Source organism: Gambusia affinis, linkage group LG05 (genome assembly GCF_019740435.1).
Source record: "Gambusia affinis linkage group LG05, SWU_Gaff_1.0, whole genome shotgun sequence".
NCBI lineage: Eukaryota > Metazoa > Chordata > Actinopteri > Cyprinodontiformes > Poeciliidae > Gambusia > Gambusia affinis.
Genome location: NC_057872.1, coordinates 20,334,593 through 20,353,125, shown reverse-complemented (window position 1 = coordinate 20,353,125; position 18,533 = coordinate 20,334,593). Strand labels below are relative to the sequence as shown.

The window sequence follows — 18,533 nt, the reverse complement described above, 5'->3', positions numbered from 1 at the left end:
ACATAAAGACGATTACAAAGTCAGCCTTCTATCACCTGAAGAACATCTCTGGGGCAGAAAATGAAGTAAATCTGGTCATTAATTTTCAAAATTGTCTTTTGGCCCAGCTAACTACAAAATGTTTTTCCTCAGTCTTGAGATTTTGAGGTCTTAGGTCCAACACTGTAAAACATATGAGCCACATTTAGTTGTGTCTACTATCTTCTATTCTTTAACTCAAATAAATTTATCCAGTTTTAGATTTTGAACCTAAATTTTTGAGTTTGTAAAAAATAAACTTACTAAGTACTTAGTTGTGTTAACTTTTTATTATTTTTGTCTGACTTCCAAGAGGTTAGCACTTAAAAAACTGAAAGAAGAAGAAGACAGGAGTGGGAACTATTTCCCAGAATGCATAGCAGCATGTTTGTATCCTGTGGCACTGCGAGTGAGATGAAAGTGTGTTGCGTTGATCTGACTCTTCTGTGTTATTAAGGCAAATGTTTATTTTAATGCAACTGACAGTTTACAAAGATGGAGGATGATGTTCTGTTCACACTAAACGTTTTTGAGCAGAGTTCATTGTGATGTTTAAAAATATTCATTGTCAGATCAGAAATTTTGTTCATGCAATTTGAAATAAGAATTTGAATCATTTTAAAGCATACTTATAAAAATAAGCAGTTGTTATAGCTTGATAATGTGAGCGAAAATAAGGCAGAAATGCAGTTTTTTCTTGTATATTATGAAATAATTACTTGGTTTAAATTGCAACATTAAGTTAAAACTCACAGTACAAGATTAATGAGCAACAACTCGTCTCTTGTTGTTAAATCAACTTCATGGACTTTAATTTAAAACCAAAACAGTTGTCTTGTTGACTTAAATTGCATTTTCAAGGCAGCAGGTGAACTTTGATTTTCAAGTTAAAACACCTTCAAATGATTCAAGGAAGCTCCAAAATCTCTGTCATATGACAAAATCACAATATTTTTCTGCATCAAATTAGGAAATGTGGATCAACTTGCTAAATTATTCTGTAATTTTCCCATAAACGTGTATTTTGAGTAGAGGAGAAACAGCAGAGGGGCTGTGTGCATGAATGGGGGCAAAAAATACACAAGTAGTGATGGATTTGTGGCCCTGCCCAGAAAGTGGTGGAGGCTGTAGGGGGTAAACCTCAGATCTCGTTAAGGGAATGTTCTCTCGCCGTCATCTTGGCTTGAGCTGAACTCGACGTGACACCGCCTGGACCAAAACGAGGTTTTAATAAGGGAAGGTGAGCATGCTCAGCGGTCAAGGAAGAGGTTCTGTTGAATTCATAACACAGCATTGTGCACTGGAAAGCAACAAGGCAACTGTTTTATCATTATAAATAGATTGAAATAAAATAGATTTTCCATTTTAGAAGAAATGCAAACATTGAACGTTAAAATGTTCACATTAAAAGAGGAGCAAAATGCCAGATGTGACTGAAGTATTCACACGCCTTTCACTTATTCACTTTGTCTTGTTACAACCACAAATATAATTGATTTTTGTGGATTTTCTTTGATAGACCAACAACAAGTCGTGCAGAATTGTGATGTGAAAGTAAAATACTTTTTTTTCTTGTTGTTATGCCCAATAAAAATCGGAAAAATGTGCCGTATTTATACTAATTTTGCCTTATTTAAAATTTAGTGCATAGACTCTGCTACGTTGTTTTCCTAACTTTTCCCCCCAAATCTTCAAATTCGGAAAGCTGCAACCAAAGAGTGATTAGAAGCAGACTGAAAACATTAACCAATAACTAATGAGTTCCTGTTTAACTCATCTACTAATCTACTTTTGCTTCATTTCAAATCCATCTCCTCCCCTTTGATTTGTGGAGGCTGTTTTGGCTCTAAACGTCCAAAAAGAAAAACTGTAGGCGCTGTTTAGATCGGATCATAACACAGTAACCAATTTCATGCTGATCGGTTTCTGTGCCAAGGGCTGAGAGCCAGAGAGGAGGTACACTGTTCACATCTTCAGTCTGACTTGGGGATAGGATTACATAAACCAGCATAAATCAGGGAAAATTTGATGTAATTTGGGTCTGGATCTGGATCCCTAATCTTTAAATTGCAAAATAAGGCTCCGGGTTTATGGGAAACGCAGCTCTTGGATTGCACCTATGCTTGTTTCTCTTTTGACTTTAAAGCAGACAGGATTTCTGATCTCACCGTCTCAGTCGAGACCTGCAGAGTTTGTGTTGTAACCAAGCCGGGAAACACATTTGCGTGTCTTCAGGGCTCCTCGGTGAGTCAGGTGATCGCGCCTCAGTCTGTCATTACACTCAGGAAATGTGTGATTAGGACTACCAGGCACACTCCTCATTACCAACCATAATGTTGTTTTCATCAGGTGACAAACAGATGTGTTAGACTCAAACAGCATGCGCTAATTTCAAACTTACTGCTGCTTTATTTGCTTTAATGCTTTTATAAGCAGAGGTAGAAGCCGTTCTCGAAGAAAACCAGGTGCAGCTTGTTCAGTCTGTTTACATGAGCTCTTGTGCGCTTGAGGTTCCCACAAATATTTCTGTCATGTGGCTTGTCATCCATTAATGCCTGGTTTGTGTCGCCTCTCACTTGTTTTAAAGACTTTCTACTTTATTTCAACAAGAAAGTTAAACTAGTTAGCTCCATATTGTATGTTTTTGTATTTCCCACCTGAAAGAAATTGAGCACAATTAAATAGATAAAGCCTATTAATTGACAGGGCCTGAAGAGCCTATAAGATTAAAGAAATATTTAGAGTTTTTGCTTCACTTCACATACGTTCATTCAGAAATATAAGATTGCTACAACTTTCACAGCTGTAAACATCAGCCTTATCTTTGAATCTCGACGAATGGAAACAAGTGCAAGGAGAGATTAATCTTGTTGATTTTCTCTTGACTGATGTAAAAATAGTCCAGCGGGAGACAGTATGATATATATCTGCTTAATCTGTCAGCCGGGGTGGAGCTCCTGATCTGTTTCCCCATGTTGATTCTCTGAGCTTCCCTTGGTTTAACATCTGGACCAGGAAGAAAGTTTTGGGGATTAAAATCACGACTTTATCTCCCTGATGTATAATGTGTTGGGGTTTTGTCTTATAAATTATGTAGCTGATCATATATCCTGGGAAGCTCTTTGATCGACTGCAAGCTCTTTGTGGTTTTTGCTGCGACAACTAAATTAAGTAGAGATTTATTGATTTCGAAATAGTGTGTATAAGTGAGTTTAACATGCATGCAAATAAGCTAAATTGATTAGGTGTTGAATATGCATCAACAGGCACAAGTGGTGTTGACACATGACCTTAGCTCCGTAAAGATGAATTTATAACACTTCCAGAGGTTATTCTTTTAGAAAGTCTCAATTTTCTTAAAATATACCAGCTCTACCAATTCGAAACAATAAGAAATGCTTTCAAAGTAAAGTAATCTGTTTGTTACTACGCAGAGCATGTTTTTACTAACTATGTAATTATGAAGAGTTGCTAACCTGAAAAGTGTTTAAATCAAATTGCGGTTTACTTAAACATTATGACAAAAAATTTTGTTTTTCACTTCTCCTGCTTCCTGGATATCACAATTTATTTAATCTCCTGTATTTCATCCATTTCTGACATTTTTCTTTGGGTTTTGTTATTCGCCATATGGATTGGATCCCTCAGTTTGTTTGGATTTTAGGCACCAAGGAAAAAATAAAAAAAACAAGTGAAATGAGAGAAAACTTCCACACATTTCACTGAAAATCAACATCTTAACGCAGGAAAACTGGATTATTCCAAAGTTTTGGTTGGCCTTAGAGAAAAATGTCGTCTAAACAGTGGCGGGACCAAATGTAGGACTTTTAGTAGCAATTAAAATTTGCATGCTGATCTGACATTTTTGTGTTAAGCAGGAAAATATTTATACACTTTTAATATGTAATTTTATTGCATTTTCACAGACTTCCTTGAGCATTTAAGAAATTCTAGACTTTTTTCAACTCCTGTGAACAACAGTGACATTTCCTTCCACTCCCTTTCTCTTCTGATTGTTTCATGTTGATCGATGTGTCATTTATCTTCTCCAGAAGTCCCGACATCCCGTTCGGGTCGAGGCTGAAGGCTGGGTGGTTCCTCTGGAGATTACAGACACCGGGCCGCCGGTTCAAGATGAGCCAGACAGAATGTTAAAAACTGAATTTGTATTAAAATATCCTGGATTTTTGTGCTTGCAAGCAGAGATTAGTGCTGTCGCCTGATGATTTATGACTCCAGGGACCTGCGGTCTGTTGTTCTGTCTGCAGAAATCCTTGAGGAATGATCAGCCAGCCTTAACCTGTATGTGGTGCTGAGGTGATGTAACCAGATGTGGACGGTTTCGGTTTGTGAAGAACCAAGCAGGGTCACAGCAGCGGGTCCCTGCTTTTCTTCAAAATCCGTCACACTACTGTCTGTTTTTCTTTTCACTTGGTGTTTGTATTTCACATTGGACTGCTGTGCTTCGTCAGGAGCCTTTGTGTTTATATGTGTGCTGCATGTGGGGATGTATTTGTGCAACCTGGGCCAGTTCATATCCCCCCTCTTCTTCACAGGCTGGTGTATATCGCAGACTCCCTGTCAGTAAAAACCATCTTCAACGTTCACTCTGTCACCAGCTGCTTTCACTTTCCTTTCACCTGCTCCGTTGCCCTGCACGTTCATTCATTCACCTTCAGTCGCCACAGTTTTACACTTATTACCTCGTCTCTTGTTACTTTTGATCTATTCTGCTCCGAGGCTAAGAAATACGGCTCCTGTCTGCTGGAATATAGGGTTCTCCCTGCTTCCCAACTGAGCAGTTGATGTCTAGTGGTTTCTATTTGTCTAATTTTACCAGAAAACATTCATCAAACTCTTCTTGACCTTTTAAAGTATTTGTCAAACTTAAAATGGGACACAATCTTTGTCTGAGTAAGTTGAAACTTCCTACTTCCCATAATTTTATTTGTTTGTGTTCTGCTAAGGCTCAATTTGTGATCTTTAAGTTTATTTGACAAAAAACTCAGAGGGTTCTTATAAAGCTTTATCACAGTCAAACCCAATATTTCTAACTTACGTCTGCTGGAGAGTTGCTACAGTTAAATGTTGTGTCTGAGCTGCAATTATCTGAGATTTATCTTGATATAAACTCCAACTGGGACAGATGTGGAGGAGGTGCAGCCTCCCTCTTCTAGATGTTGTGGATAGTTGAGGGGAAAAATAAAAGTAAGTCTTCCAAATCATTCCACCAAATATTGATTTCTGATCTCTTCCTGAGTTAAAATATTAGTATTGTTTCTAAATGAAGACCAACTTGTTTTCTTTGGATTATTTGAGGTCTGAAAGCACTGCATCTTTTCTGTTATTTTGACCATTTCTCATTTTCTGCAAATAAATACTAAATTTTTGTTGTCAGTAGTTCATAAAATAAAAGAAAAATGTTCATTTTACTCAAGCATATACCTATAAAAAGTAAAATCAGAGATACTGTTAATATTAATTGGTCTCTTAAGAGTTTTATTTGCACTAGAAAGTGGACACAAAACTCTTAGTAATACTTTGTTTTTGCCATGTTGGCTAGACTTACATTTTTGCCTGGGTCCCACAAACTCCACAAAAACCACAGCACATTGTAAAAATAAGTATAGCCAGCTTGTGGTCTCAGTGGTGTCTTAGAGAGGTCATCCTGGGCAAATTAACCCTTTAACTGTCACCCCAAATACTGTCACATGCAGGTCAATGGGTCAGTGGGGACGCCGGCGTCCTCATGGCAGTAAAAAGGTGCTTTGCTCATCAGTATGCAGGCAGAGTCACTAGAGTTCCCCTAACTCTTCTGAGCATGCCCAAAACATCTGTGGTGCATTGTGACGGTTCATCATGCATATCTGGGTTCTGAGTGCAGCCAGAACTAGCAGCAGTAGTATCTCATTTATTATGGGATGTTTGTGTACCCCTGCACATGTTGGTCCTCAAACAGTTTGAAACAGAAAGACAGAGTTCCAGATAACTTCTTGCAACATCTGATGATGACGTCGGTCGCCGAGCAACTAAAATTAGCGATCATTTGTGTAGGGCCATGTTCAAGCTGCTTGTGCACACTGATATGTGTTGTTAGAGACAAATGCAAACACCTCCAAATTGCTCAGATAAAGGAGGATTATGAAGGACAAGCCCAATCAGCACATCATGTGATTTATAGTAAACCATAACAAAAGTGGTCCCAGTCCTCAGAGCCTTGATCTGATCAACTCAGGTTACTAAAAAAAAGAAAGACTTTGAATTGCTTTTATTTTGGTTGAAGGAAACAGTTTATGGATAATGGATGTGGGACCAAAACCTGAAGAAAGGGATTCAATACAAAATTCCTACAGTGAAATATGTATTTTTTTAATGGATTTCTGTTTGTAAGTTAAGATTTATTTTTAAAGATAAGTTTGCCTAAAATATCTAAAAAAAAAATATTTCTGGAAAGTTTGTGTCATACTCTCACTTTGACAAGCTTCAATAAATCTTTCTGAAGTGCTCAGAGGACGTTGTTCAGTGTGGCTGTAAATACTGATCACTTTCTTTAACACTGTGAACCGAAGCATTTGTTTTGTGGAAGCGCTGCTCGCCTTGAGGGGCCCCGCTATCTGCCTCAGTAAGTACCTTTACCCTGCACCCCACTCCGTCACTCTGTCTGTTCATGCTCTCCTTAGCATAAATAAAGACCCCCCTCGCCCTTTACTCCCAGCATACATGTCTTTGCTATAACACAGATTCTCCTGCAGTACCATGACACTGAAGTGAATCTGTTTATACTCTCCCTTCACCGTCCCTCCTTCGTCCCTCCGTACTCTCCATTAGCCTCCTGATGTTTTTGCACACCCTAAACTCTTCTGGGTGTGGGGGGGTGTCTATTCAAACTATTGCGCTTCTGTCATCATCTGCATGACTGCACACACTTGAGTCTTCTTGCATTCCTTCTTTTCTTTTACATTGATTCTGAGCCTATTGTGGAGGCTGTTTTTCGGGTTTTCAACACGCCGCAGCATCGCGCAGCTGCACGCCTGTTTAAAGCTTTTGTTTCTTTATTGTGTTTTCTGCTGCAGGGACTCAAACTTGCCATGAGACACTATCCAGCATTAAATGTGTCTCTGCATGTTTATGTCCTGCAGAAATATTTACAAGCATCACAAACCACATTTACCGCTTGCACCATGGCAGATTTACACGATTCTTTGATACATCAGGTCACATACGTGCGCTGACCCTGAAGGATCCGGGTTCACTTCTGGCTTTAGTCAGACTCGCTTTGTTAACTGAGCTGTAACGCATATCCTGCAAAGAAATCTGTTTATTTCTGCAGAATTAGGCCCTTGCAGACCTTTCTATGTAAAGTTTCTGGAGTTCATTTCACACATTGGAAGAACAGCTGACAGTATGAGACACATTAGCCACATATATTCCTCCAGACAAACACTCCTGTGAGAGGGATGAATCCAGCACGTCGAGTGTCAGCGAGTACACATACTAGAGTTTTACCCACGAAAGGTTTTTTGGCTACACTTTCTGGGTCCACAGTTCCCATGTGAACTGTGGACCCGCTTCGTCTGTGAATGATCATGTATGTAGAGACTCGATAATTCTCTTTCTCTTGTCCCCGCACAACGGAGAGCTTAGAAATTTCCAGCTGTTTGCGACAGCTGTGCGATTTAAGAGATGGGGGGGGCAAGAATAAAAGGGAACAAATCAAAGATGGAGAGGGTTTAAAGACAAGAAGATTTCATAGTTGACAGAGATTAGAGGTGCAAAGAAATCTGAGATGTTTGTGTGCGGTATGCCAATGTGCGTGTGTCTGCGTTGAAGCCAACGATTTTGGCTTCCCACGGTACTACCTGAATATATCTTCACTGGTGAAATATTCAAAACCTTTGCTTAATACCACATCAAAGTTCTATAAGAAAGTCTCCTTGTATGCCTGGGCGATATGGTTGGAATAACATATCACAATATAAGCATTTTGTATGTCAATTCTTATTGGATAGTTTCTTGTTTTAAATATCTGAAATGCTACCAAACTGTTGACGTGACTTTCCTATTTTATCTGCAGTTTCCTCTTGAGTTTTTGTGCGAAACTTTTCACTCTGGCCCGATTTTTTATTATTTCTAAGCAGTTATGAGGCACAGCTGTGAAACATGAAACTTCTGCTGCACAAGGTACTCAACAGGTTGTTGCTAGGTAACCACAAGTCACTCAGCAAGTCATTGCTAGGCAACCAGTGAGTGAGATAGTTAATGCCACTTGTCTTTCTTTACTGGCCGTGAGAGATTGAAATTATTGAACTTTGTATCGGATGTACTTTTTGTTTATACTGATCACGTATCTATGGTGATATACATTATTTATTTATTGCCCAGCCTTTTCTGCTTTGAAGAAAAATGCATGGGAATTGTTCATGATAAATGTTCTAAGCTACCTTGTGTGGTTTGACAATAGAAAAGCTTAATGAGCATTTTTTAAAGCTCCAGTGTATTCATCGTCTCACTGGGCAGATGGGATTAAACCCAAATTACTATCATGGCGTCATCTTGGTGCAACGACAAACGTGACGCACCATATCTTGTTCTTGTCACAAACACTGATGTTTTTTCTATTCCCCAATCAATTGACTGGGTTGTGTTGCACCAATAGCACCACTGTAGCTGTACCTCACTCTTGTTGTGTGGACCTACAGCTTACGGGGGCCCAGGAACAGTGTGGTATGGGTTGCTTTTACAAAGGAAACTCACAAAGTAGCGTATGGAACCGCACCAGCCTGCGCCGTACCGCTAAGTGGAAACGAGGAATTACAGTCCGGCAGACTCGTGTCAGCCTAATTTTTCAGCTGTTGTTTATGAGCAGGTATCCTGAAACTCCACGGCTCCATGAGGACTTCTTGAATGAGCGCCGGTCCCTTATGCACACACACGCACTCCTCTGCACACGCTCACACACACATTCACTCCCAGCAGATTTATGGGAGCAGCCGTTCCAAGAAAATCTATCACTTCCATATGTTGTGAATGCGCTCGCTGCTGGCCAAAGCAGCATGCAGGCTGCATGTGTGTAAAATCGTGGTGTGTTTGTGCCTACCTCCAAGGCCTCCAGTTAATTCTCCAGTTTCATTATGAGATGTTTTTTCCTTGCCACTCGATCCGCTCCACCACGACTTCTCTGGAGACCAGTAGAGAAACGGCCTTTTCTTTGGTAGCTACGCATACTGGTTCAGTGTGTGGCGCTAAATTATTTGACTTCCCCCTCCTCTCTGTCTTTGTGTTTTGACCCTCCAGGTGTGTGGAGGAGGTGCGTTGGACTCCAGAGCAGAGCAGTGCACGGCCTTTAACAACCAGGAGTTCATGGGTCGCCTCTACAACTGGGAGCCTTTCACTGAAGGTGAGCACCGAGTTAACACACTCGCACAGTTGTTAAAGAGTCTCCCTGCTTTAATTCGGTAAGAAGTTTATGGGGAGAATTAACTGGCACCGCAAGGGAGAGAGTAAAATGTAAGCTTGAGTGGGTTCAAATTTCTCTCTAATGAATGTGAGTTGGAAGGAGTCCTCTCATGCCCAGCCCCGCCGGCATCCCCCACTTCTCCGCTCAGCATTGACTGCAAAGCGAGTAGACAAGAAAAGCAAACGATTGGAGCTCAGTCTACTTCTGTTCTTTGCACAAAATACTTTGCTTCTTTTCTTTTTCCTTTTGTTTGTCCAACATCTCTCCCTCTCTACCCGCTTCTCCTGCCAAATGTCTCCTCCCTGCTCTGATGGAGGACGCAGATTCCTGCAGCGTGAGATAAAGTGCACAAGAGCAGTGATGAGATGTGTGTGTCACACGACTAGTGGAAGCAAAATTGGGGCAACTCAGAAGTTGCTCGGTTTTGGTTTTACAAGCAGTCTGTTAAAAGAAGTACTGCCTGAACCTTTTGATGTTTTGTGACTTTGTAGCCGCAGACAGATGGATCTTAGGCGATAGACCAACACAAGATGCACTTTTTTTAATGGAAATAGTCTCTATAAACTGTGGCACATATTTTTCTGCAGCACCATTTATCCTGATAACCCTAAAAAAGGTCAAGCAACTGGTTTGTTTCATTAAATAATTATTAAGTAGAGTTTTTTGTATTAAATATACAATGTACTCCCAATCTAGTGACATGACCATATGAGGCACAGGTGCAAAACATGAAACTGCTCCCACATACTAAGACCTACTGTGTGTATTCTGTGGACAGTGCAGTATCACATTCTGAATGGATACCAATAAGTTTGATGAGCTAGTTGTCACAGAGAGCAGCAGACACGCTACACGTCCTTAATGCAACTGGTTGCGTTGAATGTCAGTATTATCATCTCAGTGTCTCATACAAAACACTTCCATGTGTACACTGTTTCCTACCGAGCAGCTTCCTGTGTGAGTCAGCGCACACATTTACAAATTTACATTAGTGTGGAAGTGTACAGGGAACCTCTGCTTTACTTTAAACTGTGAATTATGCTCAAGTATGTTGGGTCAACCTGAAACTGCTGCGCACGTTACTAAACAGGTTGTTGCTAGGTAACCAAATAGAGAGTGAGTGAGTTGATGCCACCAACCTTTGCTTAGCTGATGGTCAGAGGTTGAGCGGTCGTTCCTCTTCCTACATCCCCCAGAATCCTGTGCCGCTCCAAATCAGAGTTCAATTATTAAATATTCTATCAGTTGTATTTTCTATTGATTCTGATCACATGTCTACCGCGATATACAGCTCTGGAAAAAACTTAAGAGACCACTGCATTGAGCCCCATTGAAAACCTCCTGGTTATTCCACCAGATATTGATTTCTGAACTTTTCCTGAGTTAAAACATTAACATTGTTGTAACTAAATAAATATCAAATTGTTTTCTTTGCATCATTTGAGGTCTGAAATAAATAAATACAAAATTTTCCTTGGAATTTCGGAGACTTGTTGTCAGTAATACATAGAATAAAAGAACAATGTTCATTTTACTCAAACATATACCTATAAAAAGTTAAATCAGAGAAACTGATCATTTTAAGTGTTCTCTTTAGTTTTCACAGAGTTGTATATTTTTATAATTTTATCACAATCACTGGGTTGAGACATGGTGGTAGCAGAATCATGCTCTGAGATGCTTGGCTTCAGTACAAACCAGAAGAGAAAATAGGTGGAGTCTATTCGAGACTTCCAGAGCAGAACGAGCCTAAAGAAATGGCCTAATCAAAGCCCAGACCTAAATTCAATAACAAATCTATTTCAAAGCTTGGAAGTTGATGTCCACGGATTCCAATAAATCTGAGTTAGAAGAATATGTAGCGTTGAGATATGCAGAGCTCCCACATGAGGGTATCTGTGTCATGTTGTGGATTTAGTTCTTTTTTAGCAGCAAAGATGGTCAGAGGTGACAAAAAGATGGATTGAGTAAACTCAACACAACTGTGTATAAAAAAACTTTGCAAGACGCTGTACGTGCAAGAGTGAAAGAGGGTCCTGACCCAGATTTCTATACATGTCTTTTTCCTTTTTTCTTGCAATGCTGGAGGAAAAGAAACAAGAGACAGAAAAAAATTTATAGATATTTCAGGAATTTTAGGGGGAAAAAAAGAAGCGTGAATAGAAAGATTATAAGAAATGCGGGAGGGGAAAGGGAGAGTAAAACGCAGCTGTGAGATGATCTCAGTTGTGTTTGTCATTCGGCTTTTAAAGCATGTGCATGATCTCCTGTGTATTTACATCATGGGCGTACTGGCGAGGGCGTTCTGCATGTGGATAGCTGTGTGAACCTGGGATAAAATGTGAGAAAATAGTTTGCACGTGTATGTTTGTGTGTCTGTCGTTTGGGATTTTACTGTATCAGTAAAGCCGAAGCTGTGAACACACAAACACAGTAAGAGCAGAGACTCAGAAGCTCAGCTTTTACATACACAGCTTCGGTTTTGGTTCTGCTCTGTCATAACATAAAACACCCTCACCAATCTACCCTCAAATAAACGCATTGCACAAAATTGAAACCAGATATCCAGTAGAGAGTGTAACAAAAACACGATTTTCTGCTAAAAAGTGGAACCCGATGCTGCTTAAATACTTACAGTTGAAGAACTGCAGTAAATATTTTTTTGTAAGCAGTGGATCAGAACCAAAATGACCCAATTAAGTCCTCCCTTTCTGTGTTTTATTAAGTGTCAGCCACGTATCTTAGTTTTCCATCTTGCAGGACTGCTGCATATCAGGCTCATGGCTCCCTCCAGTCTCATTCCAGGCTGCAGAAAGAAACTGTTTTCATGGAAAAAAGCAGCAATAAACCCTCTCTACTCTACCTGTTCCTCACACTGACAAAGTTAGCATTTTACCAGATGTGTGCCTGTTTGTTTGTTGTTGTTTTTTTAGCATTAAAATAAGCTGAATGATTCACATATTCTACATTCCAGGTTTTGTATTTTCATCCTGGTGCCTACATATGGTTTGCAAGCTGAACTCCGGCTAATGAATGCCCCTGGCTACTGCAGAGTCATTTGACGCAGGACTGAATGCAGATTGTACTATTTCCCATTTTAAACAAAGGCCAGATGTTACTTTAGGTTTTTGTCCAGGGAGAGTGGAAAATTTAGACTTTAAAGGCAGATATTTCCCCAGGCAAGCAGGAATGACAATGGAAAGCATCAACTCCCAGTAGCTTTGTGCCAGAAGGTTTTGGCACAGAGATCCATGTCACTGGATGTCAGAGTCGTTTTGGCAGAATGAGTGTTTGATGCTCTATGTAAAGCTGGTCATGGCAAATGCATGATTGTAATAAATAGCAAGTAATCTGGCAATGATCTGGTGGCGCAATGAGAATAAATAAATCTGTTTTATTCCCTGCACTAGTTAAACAGTCTGACAATAAATGTTGTCAGAACATCACTGTGATCCAAAACCAACTTTTCTTGTCGGTTTTGTTGAACAAATTACTCTTTTCCCTTATTAAAAACTGAATAAAAGTGTAAAGGTATGCCTCGTTTTTTATGTTTTGTCAGGCCATGTGTTCCCTTAAAATAGTCTTGATTCAGAACTTGACTTTTGTTTTTTAACTTTGACTCCTTTTTACTCACTTTCTGTTAATGACCAAATTTTGCTATAAAGATGTATGCTTTGCTTGTGAAACCAATTAATTTTGAGATATTAACCGTTCATCTGAGTGTGGAAAAGGAAACGAATGGCTAAAATTTAAATTAGATCTTAAATCAGTTCAATATTATTAACTGAGCACATTGGAAAGCAACATCTGACAAAACAGAATGTAAAATCCATATTAGCCTGTTTTGAAAAATAAGACTTAGATAATTATGTTACTAGACTAACCATTTATTTCTTAAACCTGGGTACTGTGGAATAGTTTTGAGTGGTCAGTATCTTACTTTCTGCAGACAGACGTTTTGTTTAAGTGATAAAAACAAATCTTACCAAAGGAAAGCTAACAGTTAGTCAGACTGATTAGCGCCTGTAAAACCACTTAAACTCAAACATTTCATGTTGGTGTGAGCCATTTCCAACACAATATGCCAATCTAATCAATAATTTAATATAACTGCAGACCCTATGAGTTGCTTAATTTGGGTAAAATTAGCCTTCTTCTTGAGTGAAAAGCTGCTAAAAAAGCTGCTAAAAACTTTGTGAAAACATCTGTATATGACAGCTAAGGCACTAACTACTGGTAACTACTCCGCAGAACCCCCCTCAAAAATCTGAATTGTCCCTTTAAAGTCTGCTGGAATGAAAAGATGACTGAGCGGCGGTTGGGAAAGATGGCAAGCTCTAATACTTAGGCGTTTTTTGTAATGTATTACTATGAGAGTCTTTGAATAAAACAAGCCATCAAGTATGTTTACTGGATCTACTGGATAAAGAACTGGCAGCTTCACTGGATTTGAGCTTGGAACGATTTTCTTACTGTCTCCAAAGTAAACTGTGTTGCTTGGTTTAGCTTATGAAGACCTAAACCTTTCCCATCGAGCCTCCCGTCGTCAGTCTGAGGTAGATTGAGTGTTTTATAGTTGGTGCTGACTGGATCTTTGCATTAGTGCACTAAATCTACTTAGAAATGGCATTCCTGATTAATATCCCCTCATTGTTTAGGCCTTTTGTCACCACTGCTTGCCCAGGTGTTGTTTTACTTTGACATCACCTCTTTTTCCAGTCCCTGTCCCATCTCTGCACACCCATCCTCCTCTCTTCCTGGACAGCTGCCTCGCTCCTTCTCTCTTTCGGCTGGAGTTTGTTTAGATGGACTGATAGTGGGGAAGTATACTTAAACGACGTGTATTTCACCTTCTGCACACTAAGCTGAGAGAGGGACAGACGGATGGTGGAAAATCAGAGGAAACGAGGAAAGACGAGACGAGTTACAGATGAAGCTTGAGGAAAAAAGTTATATGCAAACAGAAATTGAGATTTGGTTAAGCATGATTTGAAGAGATGGAGATTGTGAGAGACAACCTTACTCATTTTGCAGCAGCTTTGGGTTTAAATATCTACAACTATTACAGATGGATGGAGGGAAGAAGCATCAACTATCCCTCTCTCCTGTATCTTTTCTGTACTTCAGAGGATACAAAGCCAATTGCCTCTGTTTACAAAGTCCAGATTTGATTAGAGGAATGATCAGAATAAAACACCTCCTGTAAAAGAACGAGAGCAGCGGTGCTCAGCGTTTGATTTGTTTTAATCGTGTCTCAAGATGTGAGAGTCTAGATGCACTGTAGGTGTAAGAAAGACGAAACCATCAGAGTCCTTCACTCGATCATGTCCAGTTGAGAATCTAAAACCTGAACTGGACAATTTATTATTCAAAATTGTGAGCGTTTTTGTTTTCTGCTAATTGTCATGTGTCGGACCACCTTTAAAAATACAATATGACAAGTTTTTCTAATTCTTAGGTTAATAGTTGAGACACAATCTTTGGCGACTGTGGCTCAGTTGGTCTCGCATTCGGTAGGTTGAAGGTTAGATTCCAGCTTCTTCCTGTCGCATCTTGATCAGCTCTTCACCCCAACTTGCTTACTGATAGATGTGTGTGTTTGTGAGTGCAACTGGATTTCTGAATTTCATCTATTTACCAACACTGAAAATAATTTGGAACTGGCATTGTTTTTGCTTCAGCTATCTCCAGGGAGTTTGAGATTTTTACTTTTTGTTTATATTTTGGTATGAAATTCTTTTTAATTCCAGCCCCGGTTGTACATTTGAATCATTTCACTCGTAATCCTGTCACTGTGCTGTTTAAATATCTTAAAGGAAATGTTTACATGTGCTGAATCAACACTTCCTTTTCAGAGTGTGTTTACAAGCTATCTGATGGTCCTGTTACACCCCATGTTTTTTTTACGAAGTTGTGTGATTATGAACATCCGATCCAGGTACATTGCCTCTGTGCATGAACTCCTTCCCACTTCCACTTAGTCCAAACACACTTCTTAATGAACTTAATAGTCTGAGGCTGGAAAAACTGTTGGTCCAGCTTTAAGTCGAGGATTCATCTGTGCTGTGGGTCGTAACTTTTGTGTTTCTGGTAATGAGTCACAGCAGGACTCATCTTTATGCCAATAGATTTTTTTCCAGAAAACCGTCCAGATGTTGTTTAGTAATGAACAGTGTCCTTTGCAAAGAAATAAAACAATAAAATACTGAATGCATTAATGAAATCCTGTTTGACTTACCCCTGCTGTTAAAGCATTTCTATCCCTATTCATGACTCCAGTTGTGCATAAAAATTTTCTCATTCCTAATTAAATGGTTGGTTTGTGAGGTGAAGCAGTTGTTTTCCAACCCTGGTCCTTAAGGCACACTGCCCTGAATGTTTTAGATGTTCCCCTGCTTCAGCGCCCCTAATTTCAGTCGATAACTGATTAACAGGATTTTTGCATGAGTCAGGTGTGTTAAAGCAGGAAAACGTCTAAAACACACAGGGCACTTTTAGGGCTGGGTTGAAAAACAGCCTGCAAAACAAATACCTTAAAATGTGTTGAATTTTTCTTATGACATCTTTATAGTTCAACTGGAAGCAATATGAAAGAATTTAAAGTTGTAATAGCTCGACTGCGTACATTTTGAAGCACATTTTGCTTCAGTTTCATCATTTAGTGTGTCCTCTTTACCTGGCAGTAGTTCTGGTCAGATTGTAAGGACATCTCTTGAAGGATTTGTTCCGGATTTTGCTAAAGCGGCCCTAGCTTTACTTTTTCTTTGCCTAATAAATCATGTTGTTGTTTTGGATAAGTGACTGGACTCACCGAAAGATAAAATTACTCTATCTTTCATCTTCATGCTCAAGCCTACATATGAATTGCAACAGGATGCTTCATTGTCTGCATAACTCACAGAGGCATTAATCTTTTCTTCACCGGAGAAATGTTTTTCCAGATGACTTAAGGGGGCATCTTCAGAGAAAACAACTTTACCATATTCTGGACTCTGCAGTCCAATCCTGGTATTTTCTGTAGCATCACTGTCTCTCTTTTGTGTTTTATTTGGAAAAGAGTTTATTCTTTGCTACGCAGTTAGCCTCTCAGCCTCACTATCTGTGCGGAAAAGATCACAGCTGCCAATTTTGGTCAAGCTCTGCACTGGTGGCAAACCAGTCCCTCAGCTGAGTCTTTTTTGGGTGACATTCATGACACTTCCTGGATTTTCTGTCGTGCCCTCTTCCCAGCAGTTCAACCGAGTGACATCCGCTCTGTCCTCGTTAAAAGTTTCCCCTGACCTCATCAAAATTATCTCAGCATTTCCTCTTGTTCCATTGCTTAACCACACTCCAAATTAGGTCTTAGATGTACTATTACTAATACCCGATTTGATCACTGTCCATGGCAACTTGTTCCCATAAAAACAAAAGCTGTAAAGTTTCTTTTAAGTCTCAAAACATTTAGGGACAGCTGTAGTGTTACACTGGTAGTACACCTTTGCAAAGTCTTCTGCTGATTTAAGAAATATCAAGAAGTTAGAAGATTGTGTGGAAGCACATGGAGATCCTTCAACCCTACAAGGTGAAAGCCGAGGTCAGGTATGTGCCCTTTACACTTTGCTCCCAGCTAACTCTTTTGAACGTCTGACTTTAAAGAAGATGGAAACTTTAACCTCCTTGTGGCTGATGACTATTCAAGATGGGAGGCGTTCTGTTTTCATGGTGAAGCTCTCTCAAATGTCTCATTACAAGCTTATTACAGAGGTGATTTTATGTGTCTGAAGTAAAAACAGTTTTCCAACAAGTGGTTTCCAGAGCTGCTTTGAATGATGCTCTTTGCAAACTTTGCAAACTCATGTCGGGATAGTGTTTGCATTTGTGCCGTTGTTTGTAAGAAATATACCCCCAAACAATCAGAGGTCACACTCAGAAGCAGAGACGCGCCTTCCTCCCACCGCTAGCTTAATCTATGACTCGTGACTCATGCAGCGAGTTTGCGTCTGGAGCAGTATTTCTTGCAACATAATCACAGCTCTGTCCACACACACATCTGCTCTCCCTGCGTGAGGACTTTAGCACCCGTTACACTCCCTGATGTCTTTCCTTAAGGAAAACAGCCATCATTTTAGCCACTCGGTGCCCTTTCCTGTCCGTTCTTTAATGTCCTTTTTGAAGAAATAGTTCCACATCTTCTATGAAAACTGGGACAAGACGTGTGGCATTCATCACACGCGTTTGTGGAAAATGCTTTGGGGAACATAGAACCAGATCTGTCACAGCGTAAAAAATATCTCCATATTATTTGCTTCCATTGCTTCTTTCCCTGTGGGGTCCTCCATATTCACAGTCAACCTTCTCTCTTGTCACTGAAGGGCTTTTATTTCCTCCCTAACCTTGAGCTGTGCTCCGTTCTTTGATTCCTGCCTCCTCCTCTTTTTCTTTGAGCTCCCTCTGCTTTCAGCTGAACTCATAAATCCACCCTTATGTTTACAACTCTCCTGTGAATATGTATGTTTCTGCTGGGAAGCTGCGCAGCGCGGGGAGTCAGTGATCAATATCTGGCTTTCTGAAGGTTATATGGTCAACTCTCGCTTTCTTGGCTTGCAGTCGAAGGCATTTATGACTCTAATGGAGTTTTTCTACATTATCTTGACTGAGACACTCTGTAAAAAATTATTGCCAAGTATTTTTATTCTAGTTTCCAGTTCAAATATCTTAGTACACTTGAAATAAGACAAAACTAACTTACAAGAAACTTGTCAGTAAGAAATAGGAGCTTTTGTGCATCAAAAAATCCTGAATATTGCAGAACAAGTACAAGTTCCAGATTATTTCACTTGTAACAAGACATTTTTCCCATAAGTGAAAAAAATTTGCCAGTGGAACTAATACTTTTTATTACTAGTTTATATTATTAAGAATATGAAGAAATTATTACCTTAAAATAAGCTCCTGTATGTTGCTGAAAAGTTACTTGTGCGTTAGGTTTGTTTTACTTCAAGAGTACTAAGATGCTGGAAACGAGAGAAAAAGTACTTGGTAACATTCTGTGTTTTTGCAGGGTTCCTCTTCAACA

General features: G+C 39.6%; 1 protein-coding gene across 2 annotated transcripts in view; it reads left to right on the top strand.

Annotated features, from left to right (window-relative positions):
• The window catches only part of adamtsl4 (ADAMTS-like 4), a 45,497-nt gene that overhangs the window by 14,832 nt on the left and 12,132 nt on the right, over window positions 1-18,533 (top strand). For both annotated transcript variants that reach the window (XM_044116008.1, XM_044116009.1), the window contains exon 5: window positions 9,313-9,415. In XM_044116008.1, coding sequence (XP_043971943.1) covers window positions 9,313-9,415 — 103 coding nt within the window. The remainder of the gene's footprint in view (window positions 1-9,312; window positions 9,416-18,533) is intronic.